Here is a 24,682-nt window from a genome sequence, read left to right as displayed (position 1 = left end):
TCAAATTCATCTTCGAAGACTGATCTGATACAGAATACTTTATTGCTAACACAATAAAGAATGCAGCAAAGAAAATTAAGAGGTAGAAGAAAAAACTGCATAACATGCTGATATATCTGGATGAATTTAGTGAATTGTTTTAAAAAATAAGAGACAAATTATTTGCCTTAATTGAGGCAAGAAAGGAGTGTATGATGCTTCCAGTTTGGAGATTTATTTTACATAGTTGTATCTTTTTCAATGCAACTGCCATTCCAAGTAAGAATTACATCAAGAATGCTTCATGTAAATTTGACTCTTTAAATATATGAAATAATGTCCATTATTGTGAAAGAAAACCTTGCTAATAAGCATTACACATACAAACCTTGATTTCCTTATGTGCAAATGCCTTGTATGAATGGCCTTAAAAAGAATTGCTAGGAAACAATTCAGTTCATATGGGGGTTCATATGAACCATCCTTCAAACTTGCTGAATTGTGACCATAATTCATTTTAATCAAGTTCAGATAAGAGTAAATGTCACACAACCAAGATACACTGGTATCAGGTACAAAAGACCAGGACCACACCCAAAGTTCCAATTAAACAGATTTATTGTTCATGCCTTTGCATGAAGTCTGTGTTGATTTGGGGAGCCATGGCATCTGCTGGTGTTGGTCCACTGTGCTTCATTAAGTCCAGGGTCAATGCAGCCGTCTACCAGGAGATTTTGGAGCACTTCATGCTTCCTTCCGCAGACGAGCTTTATGGGGATGCTGACTTCATTTTTCAGCAGGACTTGGCACCTGCCCACATTGCCAAAAGCACCAAAACCTGGTTCAATGACCGTGGGATTACTGTGCTTGATTGGCCAGCAAACTCGCCTGACCTGAACCCCATAGAGAATCTATGGGGCATTGCCAAGAGAAAGATGAGAGACATGAGACCGAACAATGCAGAAGAGCTGAAGGCCGCTATTGAAGCATCCTGGTCTTCCATAACACCTTAGCAGTGCCACAGGCTGATAGCTTCCATGCCACACCGCATTGAGGCAGTAATTGCTGCAAAAGGGGCCCAAGCCAAGTACTGAGTACATATGCCTGCTTATACAGTACTTTTCAGAGGTCCAATATTGTTCTATGTACAATCCTTGTTTTATTGATTGCATGTCATATTCTAATTTTCTGAGATTGTGGATTTGGGGTTTTCATGAGCTGTAAGCCATCATCATCACAATTGTGATAAATCATGGCTTGAACTGTCTTGCTTTGCATGTAATGAGTCTATCTCATATATTAGTTTCACCTTCCTATTCTACATGTTTTATATCCCAGATTCCCCAATTAAATGCCCATAAATATTACATCATAATAACTGTTTTTTTTTCAGATCCTCTTATTATTTTAGTTTTTATTTAGGTTCAGTAAATTGTATTGAACTAACAGGACAATGGATATTTCTTAAACCTGAGTCTCTTTTAAATGGCAGGTAGGATTTTACTCATATATAAAATGAAGAATGGACACTCTTAGAAGAATTAATTCAAAATTTAGAATAGAATAGAATAGAATTCTTTATTGGTCAAGTGTGATTGGACATATAAGGAATTTGTCTTGGTGTAAATGCTCTCAATATACATAAAAGAAAAGATAAATTTGTCAAGAATCATAAGGTATACCACTTAATAATAGTCATAGAGTACAATAAGCAATCAAATCATACTAGGAAACAGTCAATATAAATCATAAGGATACAAGCGACAAAGTTACAGTCATACAGTCACAAGTGGGAGTGAATGGGTGATAACGAGTGATGAGAAGATTAACAGTAATAGTAGTGCAGACTTTGTAAATAGTTGGACAGTGTTGAGGGAATTATTTGTTTAGCAGAGTGATGGCTTTTGGGAAAAAACTGTCTTTGTGTTTAGTTGTTCTTGTGTGCAGTGCTCTATAGTGTCGTTTTGAGGGAAGGAGTTGAAACAGTTCATGTCCGGGATGTGAGGGGTCTGTAAATATTTTCACAGCCCTCTTTTTGACTCATGCAGTATACAGGTCCTCGATTGAAGGCAGGTTGGTAGTAATCGTTTTTTTAAAATTCTTTGAAAATTCTTTGAAAAATAAACAAAAGATGTATTTGTAAAACAATCTACCAATAGAATAATATTTCAGCATTTCCCCCTAATGCATAGAATCAAGTAGCTTCCAAGTATTTATTGGGAGAATATCCAAATAATAGTCTTGTGTTTCTTATTTGGTATTGAAAAAAATGTTCTGAAATTGTGAACTGAATGAAAATCTTTTATGATTCTAACTTCACAATAAGCAAATAAGGAGATGGAAATATCCAAGTAGATATAAAAGCTAGAGGACACTTTTATTATCCAACTCTCCTAATAATTTCAAACTTAAGGATCTTCAGTGTTCTGAAATGAAAAACCCTACAAAACCAGAGTCAATGGAGAACTGGGCAGAGAAGGCAAAACTGGCAGATGATGAAGCTTCCCCAGAATCAATAGGGAAGTGGGCAGGCAAGGTTGCAAGTGGAGGGGCCATTGTATTTGAGGCCCATTCTCCCAGTGTGCCAGGGAGGTTGTGTTCCAGTTCCTCCTTGCCTGTTTCATTGCATGGAGATTCCCAGAAAACTTTGGAAGTGTCAGATAGGGCTGCTAGGGTCATGAACAGTCTATTTCAGTTCATTGTTCTTTAGGTCAACAAAGTCCCTGACAGGATCACTGGCTCTGGCTCCATGAATTCCCTCATAAATATTCAAGAATCTACCACAAGCTTCTAATGAATCCCCTCTTCTACAACTTCACCAGATAACAGTTACTGTGACAGAAGAAAGAACCATAACTCCTCAACCACACATATATCTAGGTCATTTCCATTTCAAGCTAAGCCAAAACCTAAGTTGAGGGTATGTCCCACCCTATGCATTAATCCAGTAAATTGGAGACAGACCCACAGTTGCCATGGAGTTCATCAAATTCCAAGCTGGCCATGGTAATGAAGCTTTAGCATTGACATTGGGCAACTGGGTGAATGTGGTATACCAGCAGTATACCTTGTCTGCCTTGTTGAGCTAATATCAAATACAGGATCTATAGCTTATCCTAGCTTGGAGAGGCTTACTGGTGAGCAAGATAATATTGATATGGACCACAGTGACTCCCCCGCCCAGCAAGCTCCCTAGTTTGAGTAGATGCTACATTGAGAAACCAGGGAAGAATAGTTCACAATGTTCTAAGACACAATAATAATTACCAGACACATTTTACGGAAGAAAGAGATTTTACTGTAAATTGTCTTGGCATTTAACAGGATCATGCTACTATGTATCTATAAAAGAAGGAAGGAGGTAAAGACAATTAACAACCAGAGGGAATGACAGCTATCTAAATCCTCTGTCTGGTTGTTTTACATCTTTATCTCTTGTGTTATTTACTACTATCTGTGAACTGAACAGCAATTGCTTGAATTGAGGCAGTATGCTTTCCTCTTTCTCACTTCCTACTCTATAAACTTTGCATACATGCTAGCATAGAAAACAGAAGAGGATTACAGTTCCACAGAATACATTGAAAAACCACCACTGAATCACGAAATGCAAAGGGAAATGAAATCAAGAACAGTGACCAAGCTCTCACTTTAGGGGTATACCTTGGCAACTCCACTCTCTCACTGGGGAAACTCTCAACTCTTATATGGGAAAACTCGGGTACAGGCTATGGTCAGTCTTTAGGAAAAGAGAAAATAATTCTCAGGACAATAAATGTAGGACAGAAGCTGGCCTAATAATATTTAGAAGCTCTTCCTTTTCCTGTAGTGGAAGAGGAAAAGGTAAGTATGACCTTGATATGTGATCTTGTCCGTTATTTTTTATCATTACCTTTATGCCTTTTCTTTTATTATAAAACCATTATTGCAGAAAATTCTCCAGCATTTTATCTGTTAGAGTATTTTAGGCATAGAGCAATATTATAAAATATTTTCTTTCTTCTTATTCCTTGCCAGTTGGAACATTGACATTTGTCATACAGGGAACCAATACTAATAGCTCCAAGCTCCTTAATTGAAAATGACATTTTCTAAAAGACTCTTCCTAAATATGTTATTTAAACTAAGTCAGTAATCTTCTCGACTGTTGAGCTCCCTGAATTCCAAAAGCCAATGATATGGTTTATTTTTTATTGCTGAGGCTTCATAATTCTTCCTGATAGACATGCTACATTCTGACAGCTGCTTTAAAATCAATACCAATATGAAACCAACTAACAAATTCCTGGAGTTCAGAGAAGTGCCCTAGAGAGGTAGCACTTTAGCAAAGTTACCTTACTTATCACAGCAACTTCAATATTTAACCAACAGGGGACTTCCAAACTTTGTTGAGTTTTTTGAAGTTAATGATTATTTTGTCTGTCATCTAGAGAAAGATATATATACTGGGTTGTGTTAGGATAACTGCAATTACATTTTTCTTTTTTCCTTCCCCTTTAGAATTTGAAGCAAGAAGATGAGTGACTGAAAACAGCTAAAATCAAGCCTCCCAGGGGCATTATATCAGAAACAATGAAAACTTTCTTTCACTGCATTTAATCCTGAATTAAAAACACACCACTTCTTCCAACATTTCTCATAAACAAAGGTTGTTGGTTTTTTTATTAACTAAATTTAAAGGGGTTAATTGAGGGCAATTCTGAGTTTTCCTACAATTTGAGAAAGTTAATGCAAGAAGAATTCTGAATCAAACTAACCACTGCTTTGGCTTAACAAGATATCCCTGTCTTTCCAGTTTATAAATAATATTCCCCCCCTCCTGTCTCAGTGAATAAATATTACACAAGAAGAAAATACTCATTTGTTTAAACAATATAGAATTAATCACTTTAAGATTTTCAACAAAAAATTCTTATAAATCAATTACCATACCCTGCCTCTGAATAAAGAAATCCAGATCACAGGTTACAATGCATTTAACTTACTGTGAGGTTTAATTGCATTTTTTCTCTACACAGCCATCAAATGTACCCCACCTAATCAATATTGAAGAATATAAATCATGACTTCAAATTGAAGTGACAGTCTTAAATTAACAGCACAGAGAAGCATTCTAGTTCAGTTATATGATTTACTTATTTTACTCAGTTTTACAAAATCTCAAGCTTCACAGTGGCATTAATTAAACATGTTTATTATTTTTTATTGAAATATTATCAGTCAGCTCCACTAAGGAATTATAAGCTTCACTCAATTAACAACTTAGATTTTTTGGTATCATTGGTAATTGAGTTATTTTTCATTTTTATATGTTCTAAATGATTGTTATAAGGGAGAATTTTGTCCAAGCACACGGGCAATCATTAATTCTGAGGTCAGGAGAATCAATTAGTAAAATATTTATTAACAGCGTTTAAAATATGCTGTTTTTTTTAACTCCAAGGCTGGCACTTTTATTTTTTTAACCTCAATTCAGCATTTAATATTTAAAATTGTAAATGTAGGTACCATCGTTCTCCTGAAGTTGGCATTTGTAAGTACATTTGCTCAATTTAGAGTTAATTATTATTCATCAAAACTATTTTTATAGATTGAGAATTTTTTTACAGAATTTGTAGATCACTCCAATCAGAGAAATTCTAGGCCATGTACAAAGTGAACGAAGATTATGTTAAAATGATTTAAAAATAAACAATAATAATATATGGATGCCCCTGATCACCGAGGTCCTAGAGTTTGAAGGTCCCCTGAAAGAAGATAAGCAAAGCACTGAATTTGACCTTTGTTCATTTGCCACACACTGGGTTACCATCTTTAACCGAGCTTCCAGTACGACATCTGGAATGTTTCCTTGGTTATTTATTGGAAGTTCAAACCTCATTAGTGTATACGTGAAATCAGTTTAGTTTGTCCCAATCTGCACTACTTAGCATATATCTTTATTATACTTTTAATAGGGGGATACAAACACCTGAAGCACTAGCAATGATTTTACATTGGTGGCGATTAAAATAAACTAAGTATTTAAAAAAACTAGTCGAAGAAAAAGATGAAAATCAAGACCTTGGTATTTCTCCCCCATAGTATTAATATAGAATTAAATCAGTATTTGAGGTTATAATTATATCTATGGCAGGTGGGAACATTGCTTAATTTTATAATTTTTAGAACAAACAGACTTTCTAAAAATAAATTACAAGCTCATATCCTGCATCCATTCCTTGGTTTTGGAGGATAAATGTATTTCCATTTATGTAAATCTTATTTGCTGAGATTCAGGTTCAGTAGAATAGAAGTTCTACATAAATTCACCAATTCTATATTTTAGGAATATAATTTAATATTACATCATTAACCATTTTTATCAGAAGATATACTAACATATACTATGATTTAAACCAAAATAAAGCTATGGCTGGACTAAAACAAATCAAACAGTACAACTTTAGCAGTTCTCTAATTTCTTACAACACAAAAAGCCTGATGTCCAATATATTAAACTTTCTTTGAAGGATCCAATTAACACAAAACAATATCATCTGATAAATGAATTATATTCCCAGGTCATAAGAAGTATGTTTTTACATTTCTTCAAACAAATCTGGACCTATTGATTTTCCAAGATTGGGTCCTTCCACAGTTCAGACATGTAACTGAGAACCATGTTCATTCTATTTTTTATTCCTTATAAAATTGAATTGTTGGTTTTGCTTCAAGCATTTAACAATTTAAGGTTCCTAAAACCAGAAGTATATTTGAAACTGCTAAACCACAAGGACTATACTTTTTAGTCACTATAGGTTTTGACTGTATATACATCTAGGGGGATGCTATAGTTAAATCATATTGAGAACACAACCTGTCAAACTTAAGCCTTAAAACAAATAAATACACTGATTTAAGATATTTTCCCCTTAGTTTTAATCTTGGTGTTCCAATGAAAAATCTTCTCATCAATCTCCAAGTCTGAATTATCCTATAATGCCAATTATCATATGGTCTTGATCAAAAGTTCATTGGTTATCTTCTAAGAATCACATACTATACGTCTAGCAGCTTTCAAGGCTGGAAATGAAGTTCTCCAGTTAGTATTCTTGGACCCTAAAACTTACCAAGATTTCAAAACATAACATACTTGCTCTCTAAAGAAACCCTAAGAGGACAATGATAAAAAAAGTTCTCATTCCAGAAAAATATATGTGTTAAAATGAAAACTCAATTATATAGTTAAAAATCTGGTAGGTTAAAGCTGCCTTCACCATAAGGCAACCTCAGTTTGGCCTGCCACAAAAAAATCTCATTAGTTTGTCGATCTATGTAAAGTATCATATGAATTATTAACATTGGAATCTCTTGTAAAATATACATTAATCTTGATGTAGTATTCATTTTAATTACATTAATTTTACCCCGGAGACTTAATGAAGTTTTTGCCATTGAGTAAATCTCCTGAAATTGCATCTATACATTTAGACATATATAGTTCAACATACTGATATATGAAAAAATATAAACCCAAGTACTTCATGGACTGTATACAAATTGTAAATTTTAATTTCTTACAAGTCTACAGATCTTAAAGAAAGCAGATTAGACTTTTTCCGAATGGCTGGCAACCAATATATAAACCATATCACTTTACACATATTTAAAACTGAGCTCCAGTTGCCATTTGGTTGACTATTGGCAATTTAAGGAGATCTTTCTGGAGCTCTTCCTCAATTACTTTATTTTCATTGTCCTAAACAAGCCCTAGTTGTTCATTTATCAAATGTAGACTGTTTACTGTGTAAGAATGAAAAATAATCTAGACAGATGTAGCAACTCCATGCTAATATTAGAGGTCAAGAAAAATAGATTTTGCTTCATTAAAGCAATTTAATTAATGATTCTAGATTTAAGCAGATTTAGGAAACAATTAACAAAAAGAGACTACTTTTGTACAGATTCAAGCAAGATTCACACAGTTTTATTATTTAAAAATGAATCTTAAAAGCTCACCCCTCATTTATTCATTAAGGGGGGGGGGATCTCAGTGAAGTGTCTGGATTCCATTTCTTTCCCATATTGAAGGATCAATGGCTTTTATCAGGTATGACTGAAGTACAGATCTACTCCTGGCTATATTTGAAATACTCCCTTTTCATCTCAGTCTCTGAGGGTCATCTAACGTTTGTCCTAAAGCAAGGGGATTGTGACTGGGTTCTTCCCGAGTTCTTGGCTCTTATTAGATCAGCAGGTGGAGGCTGTAGTCAAGAGGGATGCTGTTCAGCTGCAGCCCTTTTTGGAGCAGAATGCTGGTGACAATAACTCAAGCCTTCTAGGATGCTCTACTTGGGACTGCTTTGAAGAATGCCTGCTGGCCTGTATGTTGGTGGGGAAAAGTTGCTGTAGTAGAGTAACACTGGTTCTATGGATGCTACATTGGCTGCTGATAGGTTTCTAAGTGCAATTCAAAGTATTGGTATTGACTTATAAAGACCAATGTGGCATGACTTTCAGTTACTCTGGGGGATGGTCTTCACCAAACAGAATTGGTCCATCATCAGAGTCTTTCTAAAATGGGATATTTTGGATTCCTGACACTCATAAGCTTAAGAACACAGTTTTAGAGACAGCCCTCCGCAGTTGCAGCCCCAGTGTCATGGAACAGCCTATATGCCCAAGGATTATTTTCATTCTTTAGAAAAATGGTTAAAAATATTTTGTTTTGCTAGGCATTTGAGTGATGCTTATGTGATGTCATCCTGTCTTCAGATCTGTTTTTGTCTATACAAGATTTTAAAAAATATTGTTAATTAGAGTAGTGGTTTTTATTTATTTTATTTTGTTTGTCTTGTTGCATATTGTAAACCACCAGAGCCTTGAGTCGGAGACACCATACAAATGTATGATGTATGTATGTATGCATGTATGTATGTATATGTATATACACACACACATGTACATATCCGTGTATTTAGGCTCTGTGTAATAAGCGCCTAAATGACTAACTATATGGATGTATTAATCCAAAAAAGATGAAAGATATTGGATTTCAACTTCCCCATTTGAATGTATTTTTAGATTCAGTTTAGATGTTAACACTATTAAAACTGTAATCTATTGCAAAATCTCTTCAAAAATCTTACCAGTATCTTGGCAGTATGTGCCTTTATTATAACTTAGACTTCTATGATTTTCTGTATATAGACTACTAGCTCGATACCCATGCTTTGCTACAAAACTATGCGGTTGGGATTAGTTTCTGGGGAGGTAAAATAAGCGGGGGAAGGGGGAAATTCTGCCTCTGCCTACCAGCATCCATTGGTATTCATCTGGCTAGCATCCTGTCAGTGTGAGAGGGTTGAGGGCTGTTTGGAACAGTATTTGTTGTGTAAGCAAGAAGGAGCCTGGGCGTGGCTTAGCTCAACTGTTCTGTACTAAAGCTGCTTGGTGCTGTGAAATTAAAACTCCTCTCCTCTGCTTGTGTTTTGCATTGGAACAGATTTCTTTTCAGGTGGGGAGGGGGAGTAGAACTCCTTATAATCAGAGCATGTTAATAATAATATACAAAATACTAATGCTCTGATTGTCATTTTGAAAAATCCTTTCTTAGTGAGCACCTAGAAGCCAAGAGTAATATATGTGCGAAATTTCAAGTTTGTAGGCTTTACAGTTCTGGAGATTTTGTGATGATGCATGAGTGGCATTTAGCTTTTATATATATAGATTAACTTCATTTTGTTGTAAAATCTAACTTATGCCTTGAATGTGACCAATAATAACGATCACATAATATCCTTACTATAATAATTTTCGTAATTATTAGTCAATGTCTGAATGCAAACTGAGGTAGTGGTAATAACTGAGATAGGCCATAATGACTTGGGAATGTAAAAGAAAACATTTTATTATCTGACTCTCTCCAGGTTTTAAGGATTTTTCCTGCTGTCTGTCTCACCTTTATTAGGGCCATTTTTGGCAGAAATACATAAAATAAAATGAATTAGGGTCTGGAGTTTCCTCTTAAGAATGGATTTACTGGATAGCATGCTGGAGAACATTAGTAACTAGGCTTACATTTCCATAGCCCAATCCTGTAAAAACATAATTTATAAAACAAAATGTGATATAAATGATCAAGAACAAAGGGCACTTCAACGAAGGTGCAATCACTTCTTGGGACTGACACAATTACTTTGCTAGAGAGAAATTTTAGAAGTCATTCTCTCCAGGAACAACTGCAAAAGTCAATCTCTCTAGTGGAAACTACAAAAGTAATTTAGGTCTCAGAATGTAATCATCACAGCTGAATTTGGCCAGAAGAACATCAGGGTTAATAACCTCACTCTTGCGATAAGCACCAAGGGATCCTTAATGACCAGTATAAATTGAACTCCTTTCTTACTCTTTATTAACATACTATGTGGCTGATTCAAACCTACAAAAGCAAGAAATTAAGAAATGAAACTGCTAAACTCACCCTATAGTGCGTATATGTTGAAGTACCAAGACCGCCTACTGTTGTGAAAGAATCTTTTAAGATGCACAACCTCCATAATTGCATGTTGAAAATGAATGAAATTAAAAGTAATTTTAGAATTTATTTTTGTAAAATGTATTTTAAAGAAAGTGAGTTTTTCTTGTTTTGCTTTACTAGTTCAAAAACTTGTAGAACATTTTAAGAATGGGACAATGTCTAAGCTTTATGTTCTAACTGTATTTATTTATTTAGCATATGGCACCATATATAATAGACATGCTATGTATCTTAACTGACCAGTGGTCCCAAATTAGGTGAAAAGGAGAAGAATATACAATACCACAGAAAATTTAATTAGATGATTTGACATTATGGTTTCCCATGAAAATTTAGGAAATACTGCTCTCATGGATGGATCAAAATAAAAATGCTGCTAGGGTTATTTCTTAATTATGAAAGTTGCAAAGCAGCTGTTCAGCGTCCACTTTAAAATGGTGAGACATCTGTCTTTAAGTGACAGACTGTAGAGGAAAATCTTTGTTATACAATACAAACACACAATTTAAGTAGTTTTTAATAGGATGCTATGTTGCTATTATACTAAAATTAGAGCTCAGCCATTCATAGATATTAACTTTAATACAGAGCTGTTAAGCAATCCATTAAAACATTTGAATTTCTTAATTTGAAATTGCAAAACTAATTAATAGCAGCTAGAAATTGGAAAAAACATTAATTCACAATTCTCTATTTGCAAAAGAAAACTTAGAGGAGGAAAAATATCAACCATGATCCCTGAATGTGGTACCTCCAGATACGGTTTTGTTCCCAACAAGCTTCATTCCATGTTTCATTTAATATTTTAAAAAATAAATAAAGGGAATAATAGCATTTGGCAAAATAAAGCAATGTCTTCAAAATATAATCATTATTCTGTCACATATGTATCTTCAAAGCATAATTTGAAAATAAACATGGTGGGGAGTTGCAATTTGAAAATGTGCCCATATGATAAATGAGTAGCCACTTTGTAAAACTGTTCATAGCATGCTTTAAAATTCCACATGTGTTCACTGCCCCCTCCCAAATTGGGATTTGCTGAATTAGGCTGTTAAATAGGGCATTGGCTTAGCAGAACGTTATAAAAGGCAGAAAGTTTTCTAAAAAATAAACTAAATCAAAATAGCAGAGTGACAAAAATAAATAAATAACTTCACTTAGAAATATTTTTTTCCAGATATTTTTCACAACCCCACAAATACGATATACAAATGCAACAACTACACTAATTTTTTCAAAGAATAATAGTTTCCCCATCAGACTGGATCAAATGACAGGGCTTTTTTATTTTTTGTTTTTAAAAAGCCTTTAAAAACTTGAAAAAAGAACAGTCCAGCTCTAATCCTTGAAACTGTAAATAATTCCCTTTATCATAAAGAACTCACATGATGAATAATGACCGTATATAAACATATTATCTTAGGAATTCCAAGTGCAACTTCAATATGTCATGAGTTAATGTATTTAACCATGTATTTGTAAAACCTGACTATGGCTTCATAAAGTGATTTGTGAATAATAATCAAATATTTGTTTGATTACAGTTAAGAATCTTTTTTCACAAACACCCAAGGTATTAAAAAGTTAAAAGAAAATTATCCATAGAGAAGCAGCTGAAAAACCAGCTGTCTTTTTGAGATTGGTTTCTACTAGGCAATCTTAAGAATATTTTTGTATTTTTAAAAAATCTTTTCAAGAGGCAAAAGTTCACATACCAACTTATTTTTCTCAATGTTTTGTCCAAATAACTAGGTAACTAATATATTTCTGAAGGATACATTCCAGTTACATGTTTAATTTAGTATTTTCACAATTACTACATTTAGTATGTTCTCTAATGATTCAGTTCAATGCCCGCAATTAACAAAGATTCCAGTTTTAAAAAACAAGACTCTGCTTTGTATGATAGAAATTCCAGTTTAGAATAAGAATGTGGAATAGTTAGTAGAAATAAAACAAAAACAATCATGTGTTTGATAAAGTATGTTCCAGGAAAATATTTAAATAACCTGTTATCAAAGATTAATGACAGATAATTTCAATTAGTATTATTTTCAAATGCCTGATATATTAAATGTGCCTGAGTCCCCTTTTCATTGCAGTCCATTTTTTTGTTTTACATTGTAACTCCTAAATGAGATTTTGGGACAGGAAGTTACTACATAAATACTGGTAGAGTGGAAAGATAAAATGTACAGAAGGATGGACTTGCCAAATGCCAACACCAAATTCCACTTACTCTTCTCAAGCTGTCACACAGCACATTACTCTTTTGATTAAAAACAACAACAACACACCCTCTCTTACTATAAACTGCTGTAAAGCAAAAGGAGCACAAAAGCCAGGTTAAGCAATGTAATTATATCTCCAACTAAAAATACATCAGAACTTTCAAAAATCAAGCATTTTAAATAAATTTTAAACAAATGAGCTATTGTTAGGAAAAGCTTTGTTTACACAAATCTAGTGGAAGCAAGCATTATTTGCAGAGCTCTTTAAAAAAAAGGGTTCAAAACAAAGCTAGACTGCTTCTGGGCGAGAAGCAGCGGAGAGCAGAGTAATTTACAATGCATGTTTTTCCCTCCCCCTTTGCAGGAAGCAAGGCTGTCATTGCGCAGCTGTGCTTCAGGCGTCATCATTCCCTCTCCTCTGTCTCCCATCTTGCTAATTAAAAGGTTGATCACAGAACAATGCTCTTCTCATTAATTTCAGTGTTCCGATTGGGCAAGATCCCCGATTGCTCCGCCTGATCTTTTCCATGCGATTGAAGTTAATGTGACAGGAGTCCGAAGATAGATTACCTGCTGCCATATTGCCTTTCACATCCAATCAGGAGCTATCTGTGTAAACTGATTGTTCTAATTTGCTCTCATTATTTTTACAATATCAGGAGAAAATAACGCACACAGCTCACTGTCAAAGCCATGAAAATCAGTCATTAGTTAAACCGAGTGGCTTTATTAGGACACTGCAGCTTATTGATGTGTAGCTTCACCAAGCTAAAATAGCATCTTTCCCCAAACAGGTACAGAGTGTCTTTAGTTGAAAGAAAATATTTATTACGCTAATTCAAGGAGCAGTAGAAAAATTGCTGCTCTGACATAGTTAATTGGCATCATGATATGTACAGCTGACTAGGAACAATGAAAATGTTTCAATTCAGCCTGCATCTATTCTAGATGTCAATCTGTACAAAACCTGAGGGCTGTAAGCCTTTTTGTTTAAGGATTCACTCAACTGTTTCTTTAAATTGAATAACCAACAGCAAACGAACAGATATCCTTGATTCCTAACGAAGCAGTGTCTAAGTACAGAGAAGACATAAGAAATATTAACAATTGTCTGATGTTTTCTCAAAGTGCTCCCAAGGTCCAGTATTTTGTCGGAACACCCAAAGGATTTCTCATTCAATAAGGGAGCAACCTGGACCTTCTTTCAAAGACGGTACCGTGCTGCTATCCAATTAAAAGGATCCTCAGAAGTTAGAGAAGAAAATGCTTTTTTCCTCATGATATCATTTTCTCTTGTACTCGGAAAGTCCTTTTGAAACCAGAGTTTAGTTGATATATTTCCATAGCCAACAAATATGGATGCTCAAGCAAAGCAAAAAAATTTACATGCCAAGCATGCCAATTTTAGTAACAGTCTTGCCCTTATTGTAACAGAACAAACAGGACACAGCAGACAAATATACACAAATAACTAAATTCAATTAGCTATTCAGAGGCCTGGGAAAAACAGTAGGGAATGTACACTGTTGAGCTAAAAAGTGAAATCTAATGAGAAAATGAAATGTTAACAGTTCCATTGACGGATCTATGCATAGTTAGAACAACTAAAGAAAAGAATTAGGAAATTAGGTCCTTTGTCCATCTTGTTGGCTTACTTATCAGCTATTATTCCCTAATTTTAAAGAAACAAAAAAGTGTTTCATCTTTTTTGCAGTTGCTTTTTAAATAATTTTAAAAGTGATTTGACTTATTTGCAATTCTGGACAAATAAGGACTGTAGGATTCTCTAAACTGTATTGCCCTTCTCTCTACAGTCGCCTCCTTTCAGAGAACCTTAGCCAGGTTTTGCTCTTCAGGATTCTTGCATGGAAAATGGTGCACCAAGCCACAGTCAGAGAAACGTGCTGATGGCACAAATTACAAGCCCCCAGCCGAATGTTCAGCCCCCACCATTCGGGCAGATTTATGTGGGCTCTTGCCGACGTTATTACAAGTCAGAGTTTATTGGGAAATTGTTACATTATGCGGAGTGTCTAACAAATTGCTTATGCTGCTATAATTGGATTACAACAGCCGCTTGCTCCCACCGGTAAGATTAGGCAAGTAGGACTCCTGCCGATCTCTGAGCGTTAGCAGTAATTTTATTTGCCTTGCCTCTCTCTTTCCTAACAACATGCCTCTCTCCCTGCCAGCTGTCTGCTGAAAAGGCACAGGCTTGTTCCTTGGCCCTAACAATGCAATTACAGCCCTGCAGATCGCACTGTTTGTGCATTAACTACAGAGCCAAAACGAGGCGAATTGATCGTTTGACTTTTGGAGTGGTCACGTGATCCCTCTGTGTGTGTGTGTGTGTGTGTGTGTGTGTGTGTGTGTGTGTGTGTGTGTGTGAGATCTGGCATGCATCAGCAGGCAATGCTGCAGTGCACGCCTGATGAAGAACTGGCTTCTCATTATTACCCCTCCTGGGGACAAAGACACAAGAGCTTTTCTGCGCTGACCCAAATGAATGTAAATTGATTTTTAGTTTAGCCAAAATGGTTAAGCAAAAGCAGAAAAGGGTTTCAGTTATAAAATTCTTTTGCCGTATTATTTAGGTCCGGTATTGTTATGGTCTCTGGCTGTTATCTAAAAAGGTCACTGTTAGTTTTAATATGATTCCATTATATACAAGATATTCATTACATTTCTATGAAGTGTGCCATTATTCTTCCCATTTCATAGATGGAAAACTGAAAGAAACTTCTAACAACACATCTGCTACTATTTAGTGATAACATTGCTCAAGCGAAATTTAAATCCAGATTGTGGAATCAATGGTCTTAACACAATAAGAACCTGATATTACTAGAACATGCATAAGAATCAGATTTTTTTTATTATGTTTGTTTCTCAAACATATGCAAGAAATGAACATTATTTACACTTCTATATTTAACACAAAAGAAAATAAATTATACCAAATTATTTCAGCAGCAAAGGATATAGAATTCCATAAGATTCCTAATCTATATCTAATCATATAAATTGGAAAATGTATCAAGCTCATTATTTTGATTCCTCATTTATTAATTCAGTGCAAATATTATTGACTATACAGTAATGGTCAGGCCCAGAATTTAAAATGGCCCTGTCTAAAAGGTGACTTGCCAGAGACACCATAATTTGTGGAAACAAAAAGATATACCATTATTTAATTCATGGTGAATCCAACATACAAAAAATAGCTTCCAAAACAGAAATAAAGGTATGGTATGTGGTGTGGTTATAACAGAGACTAAATATGCCTGTTAAAATGTAGTTTAACACTCAAAAAGAAACTCTGAACAGCTGAAATATCTTATAAATAGCTCAGACCCAGAGGAAGTGCAAACGTCTGCATTGTGAATTGTAGATCTTAATTACAGACAATGGCTGGTACAGCAAGTACTAAGGAAAAAAAAAACACCAGTGAAACAGTTGCACTGTTCATAGCTGGCAATAACTCTTCAGGAAAATATTTACTATCAATCAGTTATGAGAAAAGGGACTCCACGCTCATAAAACAGCACGTTGCTTCTCACACCAGCACTATTTTGATTCAGCATAATCTGAATTTAAACAGCTTGTTTCCTGTGGATATAATTTTGGAAATAAATAAAATATGTTGTCTATCAAAATATGGAAAAATGTGATTTGAGTAAAGGGAACAAGAATGTTAATATTCTTGCTTCAATCCATTTTCAAATAATTTTGACAAATGCTGGAAGGAGGAGTGACTAAGAAAGTGAAAAGTATTTCAGATTAGCACAGAATAATCTTGTGATGTTGACCTCACAAAGATAATAAAAACATTGAACATATTCAATATATTAATTATGTCTTATGGTTGTAGAATATTTGAGTAAATTTGGATTTATTTTCAGTTAATAAATGTGTGTTTTTATTCTAAAGTATTTATTGACATTCTTTTTCAAGAGGAAAGATGTATAAAAAACAAAGATGTTTAATTCCTCTGTTCAAACCCCAATTCTGGGCAGAATAGAAATGCATCAATTCCTAGAAGGCAGCATTAGCCATGTGTTCAACCATCATTACAAAGAAAACATGTGGATAAAGTGCAGAGTCCACTAAACTCTGATAGAAAAAGCAATGAGAAATAGTATTTAATATAGAAAGATCACAATGCATAAATGGTCTTTCACTATTAACTATATTGACAGAATGCCTCTAAAGAAATTCCCAATAGGATTAGAGATGCTCAACAAATCTCATGTGCAAAATAAGGGCCTTGATCCAAGATCACTAATGCATTTCACAAACTTAAAATTTTCAAATACGATATAGTTAGATAAGGGTTCCCTCGCACATATAGGCTAGTCGTTTCTGGCTCTAGGGGGCGGTGCTCATCTCCATTACAAAGCTAGCGCTGTCCGAAGATGTCTCCATGGTCATGTGACCGGCATGTCTAAACGTTAAAGGCGCATGGAACGCTGTTACCTTCCCACCAAAGTGGTCCCTATTTTTCTACTTACATTTTAATATGCTTTCGAACTGCTAGGTTGGTGGAAGCTGGAACAAGTAATGGGAGCTCATTCTGTTATGTGGCGCTAGGGATTTGAACCGCCAAACTGCTGGCATTTCTGATCGACAAGCCCAGTGTCTTATCCACTGAGCCATCGCATCCCCTAAAATACTACATATCCTATTCTAAATTATCCTATCACATCTTTTTATTCCCTAAGCCAATTAACTGCTCTCTATTGACTTTGCAGAGATTCTTATGTGCAACATAGGGTGCATGCAGTCTACCAACATGTCAAAAAAATCTAGATAGGAATATTATCTCCTGATCTCCTAACCCCTTTGAAACAACTAGGACAGTGATGGCGAACCTTTTATGGACCGAGTGCCCAAACTGCAACCCAAAACCCACTTATTTATCACAAAGTGCCAACATGGCAATTTAACCTAAATAATGAGGTTTTGTGAGGAATTTCAATCACTCTTTCAAAACTTGACTTCTCCCTGATGGCACTGGATTTTTTTAACAGCACAACTCAGGAATGATGGGAGTGTAGTGCAGTAACCTCTGGAGGGCCATCACATCCTTCTTTCTTTCTTTCTTTCTTTCTTTCTTTCTTTCTTTCTTTCTTTCTTTCTTTCTTTCTTTCTTTCTTTCTTTCTTTCTTTCCTTCTTCTTTCTTTCTTTCTTTCTTTCTTTCTTTCTTTCTTTCTTTCTTTCTTTCTTTCTTTCTTTCTTTCTTTCTTCCTTCCTTCCTTCCTTCCTTCCTTCCTTCCTTTCCTTCCCCCCTCCTCTGATTTTACCTTCCTTCCTTTAATCCTATATATTATGGTTCATTAATATTAGTATTTATTAAAAACTTCTGTGTAGCTTAGAAGCTCTCAGGAAAAATAACAGCAGCTGTTGTTTGTGGCTGAAGCTACCCTGGGCTGTTATTTACACACACACACACACACACACACACACACACACACACACACACACACACACACACACTTATTTTTATTCCACTTTCCCTGGGTCCTTGGAAAAGGAATGGCATCTTTTCCCTATCTCCATCTTTAATAAACTCTAACCCTAACTCCCCTCGCAGCCTTTTAGCTACTATTGTCCCACCTTGCTTCCCCCTCCCCTTAAAACGAGGCTAGGGAAGAAAGCTGGGAGGGGGGAATCTAAGGGGGAGGGAAGAAGAGACCCAGGCAGATCCCTCTCTGAATAGCCTCCTGTCCTGATTTTGACTGATTTCCTCTTCGATCCTCCGATGAACAGACCCCACCCCCATTTTTGGACTCTGGACCGCCGGGCCTTTATTTTCCCTATTTATTGGGGGAAATTGGATTTTTATTGGGCCTTCCCCCCACCCTACACCAAAAGGAAAGCCAGCTGGGCTTCTCCTCCTAGAAGCCCCCTTATCCTTCCCCCCTGTTCCCTTGCCCCTATCCCCCACTCAATCCTACTTTGGGACAGAGGAGTGTGTGCTGGAAACGTGTTGGGGTGACGTTGAAATGCGCCTTCTGACCCTTCTTGACCTGCAACTTTCCTCACTCCTCCAGGCCCGGCTTGCTGAGGGGGGGTGAAATGGTGCTGATGCCTCCGCTACCCCCCACCCGTGGCCCCAGCCATCGCTGCGCGGCTTCCTCAAAGGTGTGGCACATTTCAAAGGCAGCAGGTCACATCTGAAGGTGCCAAACAGTGTCCCACTCTGAGAGCTGGCCTCTCCACTGTCTGACTCGCCAATGGGGGTGTTTCTGCTGGGCTGGGTGCCCCGCCCCCACTTGACTTTTGTGCTCGCACTCAGCAGATGAGGGGAGCACTTCCCCACACCACCCCCTTCTTTCACTTGGCCTCGCTGACGGGGTAGGAGGAAGGCCATGCTTAGGGGACGGCCCCACCCTTCAAGATTCACCTCTGCTGTTCTCTCCCATCCCTCTTTGCTGGTGGTAACAGCAAATTCCACGACAAAGGTGGAATCCTGTTGCCACGCAAAGCAAGTACAGGGGCACTTCACTCCCGCATCGCCACTGCCACAACAGGGCAAAAGCTCCTTTGCTGTAACAGGACCACAGGGAGCCGCAGCAGAGGGGTGAAAGAGACACATGGGTCTCATTGTGATTCCAGGTCATAATGGGCTTCAGGAGGAGGAAAAGATCCTGCCTCTCCCACCTGGAAGCGTGAAAAAGTTCACTCAATCAAGTCCAACTTTGTGAAATCTTTTTCTTTCGTGGGAGGTTGGAATTGAGTGAAACGTGACGGAGAAACGTGATGGAGAAATGTGATTGGAGCTGGGGCCATGGCATGTGTGCCCACAGAGAGGGCTCTGCGTGCCACATCTGGCATGTGTGCCATAGGTTCACTATCATGGAACTAGAAGAATACCACTGAAACAAAGCATAATTTCCCAAATCAGGAATCATTTGGGAAATTATGGATGATTGAATAAGCGAGGAGCAATAGCTTCCATAAATTTAGCCCTAAAGAAATTCAAGCCACTATGGAAGGAAATTTATTTCTGCCTCAGTATTCCTGCATTTCCTGGAACTTTCCATCCTTTTGGATGTCCCAAAAGTACTTTTTCAAGAGGCAACTGGACTTTCTGAAAGTACAGTTGCCTCTGGAAAAAGGTATCTTTGGGACAACCATGACCTGGATGCCTGAGAATCTCCATAGACATCCTTTTTGACAAGACATTAATAAGTACTTTTAGCACCCTTATACTGCAAAATCTCCTCTATTGCCCAAAATATCCACATGGTATATACTTAGAAAGTACAGCTTACAAAATAAGGGAACAGCTGTAGCTTGGATGACTTTCAATAAGCCTCATTAAAGCAATATCTTAATTGTCCTTGAGCTCAACTAAAAGTTGTGAAGATGTCTCACTAAACTTATTGGACCAACCTTAGAAGTGTACACCTATCTATAATTGAAATATTAGAAATGAGACAATAGTTAAACAAACCTTATTAGAATACTTGTTTACATATCTGGCCACATTGATTGTATCCTTCTAATAGCTGATGGTAATCTATGTTCCTAATATGCTGGAAATTTTTTAGCAATTTGTAGGTACACGTCAATTATCAGAAATCAGCTTAAAACCCATCTGAAGTTAACTGTCATAAGTTATGGCAGTTCGTTTCTGAGCTCTTTCAAGGCACATAGCCATCTAGTTCTTCCTTATATAGCACTGCCATGGTAATTTGCTTTCCACGTATGCAGATATAAATATAAACATGACTGCCCCAAAACCTACCTTTCATCATCTCTGAGTAGAGGTGCTGCCTTCAAATACAGAATAGGTTCAGGGCAGTAACTGATGGATGTCTGGAAGTCCTTTCTTCTCCCCCAACAGTGACATTCAAATGGTATGAAAAATCACTGCCCCAAACGTGTCATGGTGAAGATCCAGAATTCCACTTGTCATATTCACTGCTTAATAACAGCAAAATGAAGAGGAATCCTGGGTAGCTAACTTATTATTAGATGATTTGAACCTTCTTATGGAGGTTCAAATCATCTAATAGTGATATTCCCTTGACAAAAACTTAAGTAAATATTCTGTGCTTTCAAGCTTTGGAACGTGAATCCTCTAATAGGTTTCCATCCTATTTTGTTCTATAAAAACCCTAACAAGATAACAGAGGTTTATTATATGCAACATACAGCATAAGGGCTGCCACTATATAGGACTGATAGGCAGAAGACTAGCAGAGTGCATACACCAACATGAACACCAACTAGCATTCAAAAAACACAATAAAAACTCTTTAATATCACAACATATGGATAGACTCAACCACAATTTCAACTAGAAAACTGAGCATCCTAGGGCTAAGCTACATCCAAAAATGCTAGGGAATTCCTAGAAGTTTGCATTAGATAAATCAACCATCAATAGACACAGAGATAAACAACATTCACACACCAAGAGACAATTTTAAAAAAGCTAAGGAAAAAAAAAAGCAGAATACATCTCCTCTAGCAACTAAGATGCAGAGAAGCAGGAGTTAACATCAGACAAACAATCAAGTGAAAACGAATAACCTAATCACGGAACTACCAAAAAGGAAACCATGTTGCCACCAACACTAGCATATAAGCTACTGCATATAATCAGGGCCCTAACTACATAGTCACTAGCACTGACGATGTTACTTAGCTAGATAGTGAAATGTCTGCCAACAAACAACCAAACTCAGAGAGCACAGGGATTTCACAGTTATTATAAGCTCTATACTGGGGAATCACTACTGCTGAAGTACATCCAAATGTCCAGGTAGATCCTTCCTTCAAATCTTCCATCCAATTTGGTTGCTGAACTTTTCTTCACAGCCTTCTTAAAACTATGACACACAAAGCTAGAGGTGTTAGGTTTCCCCGTTTCGAGCTTTCAAAAAAAAAAGTTAGTTATTGCAGCAGAAGTATAGCCACCTCTAACCTTCTGGATTTTCCCAACTGTAAGGTTAATATTAATGATGATGATGATGATGGAGGAGGAGGAGGAGGAGGAGGAGGAATAGATTGCTACAATGAAATGTCTAGTTCTTCTGGCAGTCAGCAAAATAAGCTTTAAATCTCCAGCAGCAAGGTAAGAGGGCATAATCCTGCAGCAGACCAACTGGACTATCACCGACCTTCAAAGGCTCTTCCTCCATGCAACGTACAATGTCTGCAGGAGAAGTCTTCTGTTAATAAAGAATGGATAATTCTTTATTCTTGCAGAAACAACAGCAACTCTCAGCAATTGGCTGGTAATGGGGCTGTGGCTTCACTGTGAGAAAATACCCTTAATGAATAGAAAGTAGGGTGTTTTTACAATGTAGTAAACTAGTTGTATGGATGAGTCCATAGAAGGACAAGATAATGTTCATGAAAATAAAAGAGAATAGCTTCTTCTGAACAAAGTAAAGTTATAAAAGATTTATGTTTCCATTTTAACAGGATAATACAAAGACTCTGTCAATGTGTATATTCATATTTCCTAAACTGTGCAAATTTGTTTATTTAGTATTCAAAGGTATATGGTAAACACTGGTTTAAAAACAAGAAAGTTTTGAGACATATATGTTACACACACATATTCCCTTGTAAAATCTAGCAAAACCAATATATTCATACACACAAAACACGCAGCCAACTATAAAAATCTTAGTGATATTGTGATGACCTGGGGTGTGGCACAAAGGCAACACAGTCAAATAAGCAAGAAAAGTCCCTTTAATACCTCCAACTTTGCCCCCAGTGTCCAGGTTATCTTCGGCTGGAAAAAAAACTCTCCCAAGAACAGTCTTTAAGTGGAGAAAATTCAGTCCAAAAACAAAGTACATACAAACTGTAAATAAAAATCCACACAAACCACGCTGCAGTAATTAACTTGACAGGGCAGGAGAAGGAATTGCAGACTTGAAAGCCTAGCAAAATACACACAGTTGGGAAGATGCCAGGAACCCGGATAAGCCTCAAAGATACCAGATAATTAACGATTTGCTCCCAACAACTTTGCTATGTGCAGCTTCCCTTTATAAACACTGTGTTCCCAGCTGCAGCTAATGCAGGGAATCAGGACCCTTTCCTCCCCTGTAAGCCACACAACTCACATTGCTCCCTTCTCTGTTCCTCCCTGTGTGCCCTAGGATGAAGAGGGGGTGGGCCTGGGTCTTCCTCCGAATTCCCTCTCCCTTGCTCTACTTCTTTCCTGGTCTGCCCAGCCGGCCTTTGCCCTTCCCCAGTTTCTTCCACAACCAACGAAGCCACACTCCCCACTCCCTGTCAGCTGCTTGGCCTCCCCTTCCAAATCAGATTCTGACAGGGGCATGATAGATACAGTGCTAGAAAAGAGGGATTACTCATTATTTTCTGTCATCATTGGCTTTTTTCTCATGGATGGTCCCAAAGATTCTAGGCAGAATAAATAGCGGTCTAATTTCCATAAGCACACTTTTATAGGTGCTGCAAAAAATAAATAAAAAATATTCGCCTCATGTCTCTCTACCAGATACTTGTAACTTCTGGTCAAACCAATGAGCTCTGAATAGAAAAGCTTACTGCTGAACGAATTGCATATTGCCCAGCTTTCTTGTACTCCCAGGGTGAAACTCAAACCAAATTTTTAGAGGGAATTTTCAAGCAGAGTCTAATACTGTAGTAATTACAAGAAAGAATTCCCATTTGTAGAAGATGGAATCATTTCTCTAATGCTCAGATCCAGCCTGATCATGTAATTACCAACTGTAGATAAGTGAAACTATGGATAATGAGGCTGCTGGTAACAAGGACTACCTTTTCCAGTGATGTTTAAGAGATCTTGGCTATGAAATTTATACAGATTTAGCATGCTCATCATGGAAGATGTACAGTACAAAAATAAATTCTACATAATAAGGTGCTAATTTTCCTATCAAAAATTACCTTGTGGTTGGAAAATGTGGGAGCATCCATAAATGCTAACCTACAGCTGCATGCTCTGAATCTTGCAGGGCTACCCTGAACTTTCTTCTAATGAAAACATGAAGCTTAAGTAAGGGGAAAGTGCACCCACATTCCAGTCATTCACAATTTCTCAGACCTAGTTCTTATTTTACAACAGTTACATTTGGTTACAGGGAAAGCTAAGACAATATACACATCTTGTCTAAGAATGGTTCTTGTAAAGTGGAAATATAAAAAGACACATTACCCATTTACCATTATATGGCAATTTTAATATCACAGAGTTCTGACTTCCCTTCTATTTTGTTAACAGAAGTCTCCAAAGAGAAGGGTGTACAAGTAAATCTGAGTTTTTATTATATGATGGTGGCCAGCAGAGGGGGTATGAGAGTATCACTTCTATATAAACTTTACTTTAGAAAATAGAGGATGATAGCGGCATTGAGATTCTTGGGTTACCTGTTTAAATCAAACATGGGTACTTTCTTTACAAGAAAGTAGGAGAAAAATAAATCAAACCAACATACAAAAAAATAAGACCCACACTAAAATCAAGGAGAACATCTAGGATATATTTTGTTAAACTGGCCTACAAAATATTTTAAATAGGTTTTGGCTTTTAATCTTTTTATCTTTCAGCTTTCTGAAAAGGAGAGGAGAATATTCTTAGAACTAATGCTTTAAAAGGGCATCAAAGCCAAGGGATTATAGGTAGGATGTCAAATGCCCACAAGGGCATACAGTCAAAGTTTTACTTACTTTGGCCACACAGTTTTCAGTCTTCATTGTAGTACCTAAGCAGACTGTGTCTTGGTTTAAGCAAAGTCTGGTACAGTTGTTATAGGCCTGTGAAGATAGGAAAACGTGATAAAAATAGAGATACAACATAGTAAGCATGTATTTTTAAAAAAAATCCTACAAGGGCCTTACCCTAAAATAACATGTAATATTATTTGCAAAATTGTTTTGTGTTAAAAACTCAGAAGAAAAGCACAAAATACCTCTGAAACACTATGA

General features: G+C 36.5%; 1 protein-coding gene and 1 long non-coding RNA gene across 28 annotated transcripts in view; both read right to left on the bottom strand.

Moving 5' to 3' along the window:
- Window positions 1-24,682, bottom strand: part of BTRC (beta-transducin repeat containing E3 ubiquitin protein ligase) — a 184,952-nt gene that overhangs the window by 52,319 nt on the left and 107,951 nt on the right. For 26 of the 27 annotated variants that reach the window (XR_015749422.1, XM_087964647.1, XM_087964648.1 and 23 more), the window contains one exon: window positions 24,425-24,511. The exons of the other annotated variant lie outside the window; for it this stretch is intronic. Coding sequence is in view for 25 of the 26 variants with exons in the window: in XM_087964647.1 (XP_087820773.1) it covers window positions 24,425-24,511 (87 nt within the window). In the remaining variant the exon portion in view is untranslated. The remainder of the gene's footprint in view (window positions 1-24,424; window positions 24,512-24,682) is intronic. 27 annotated transcript variants of the gene reach the window in all.
- Window positions 1,552-3,309, bottom strand: LOC148130890 (uncharacterized). Its single transcript, XR_015749424.1, has 2 exons — window positions 3,247-3,309; window positions 1,552-2,090 (listed from the first exon to the last, which is right to left on the bottom strand). It is a non-coding gene; the product is annotated as an uncharacterized LOC148130890 (long non-coding RNA).

The sequence above is a fragment of the Notechis scutatus genome, chromosome 4, assembly GCF_049901735.1.
Source record: "Notechis scutatus isolate UNSWTSFEM ecotype Mainland chromosome 4, rNotScu1.2, whole genome shotgun sequence".
Taxonomy (NCBI): Eukaryota; Metazoa; Chordata; class Lepidosauria; order Squamata; family Elapidae; genus Notechis; species Notechis scutatus.
This window is presented reverse-complemented; position numbering and strand designations above follow the sequence as displayed.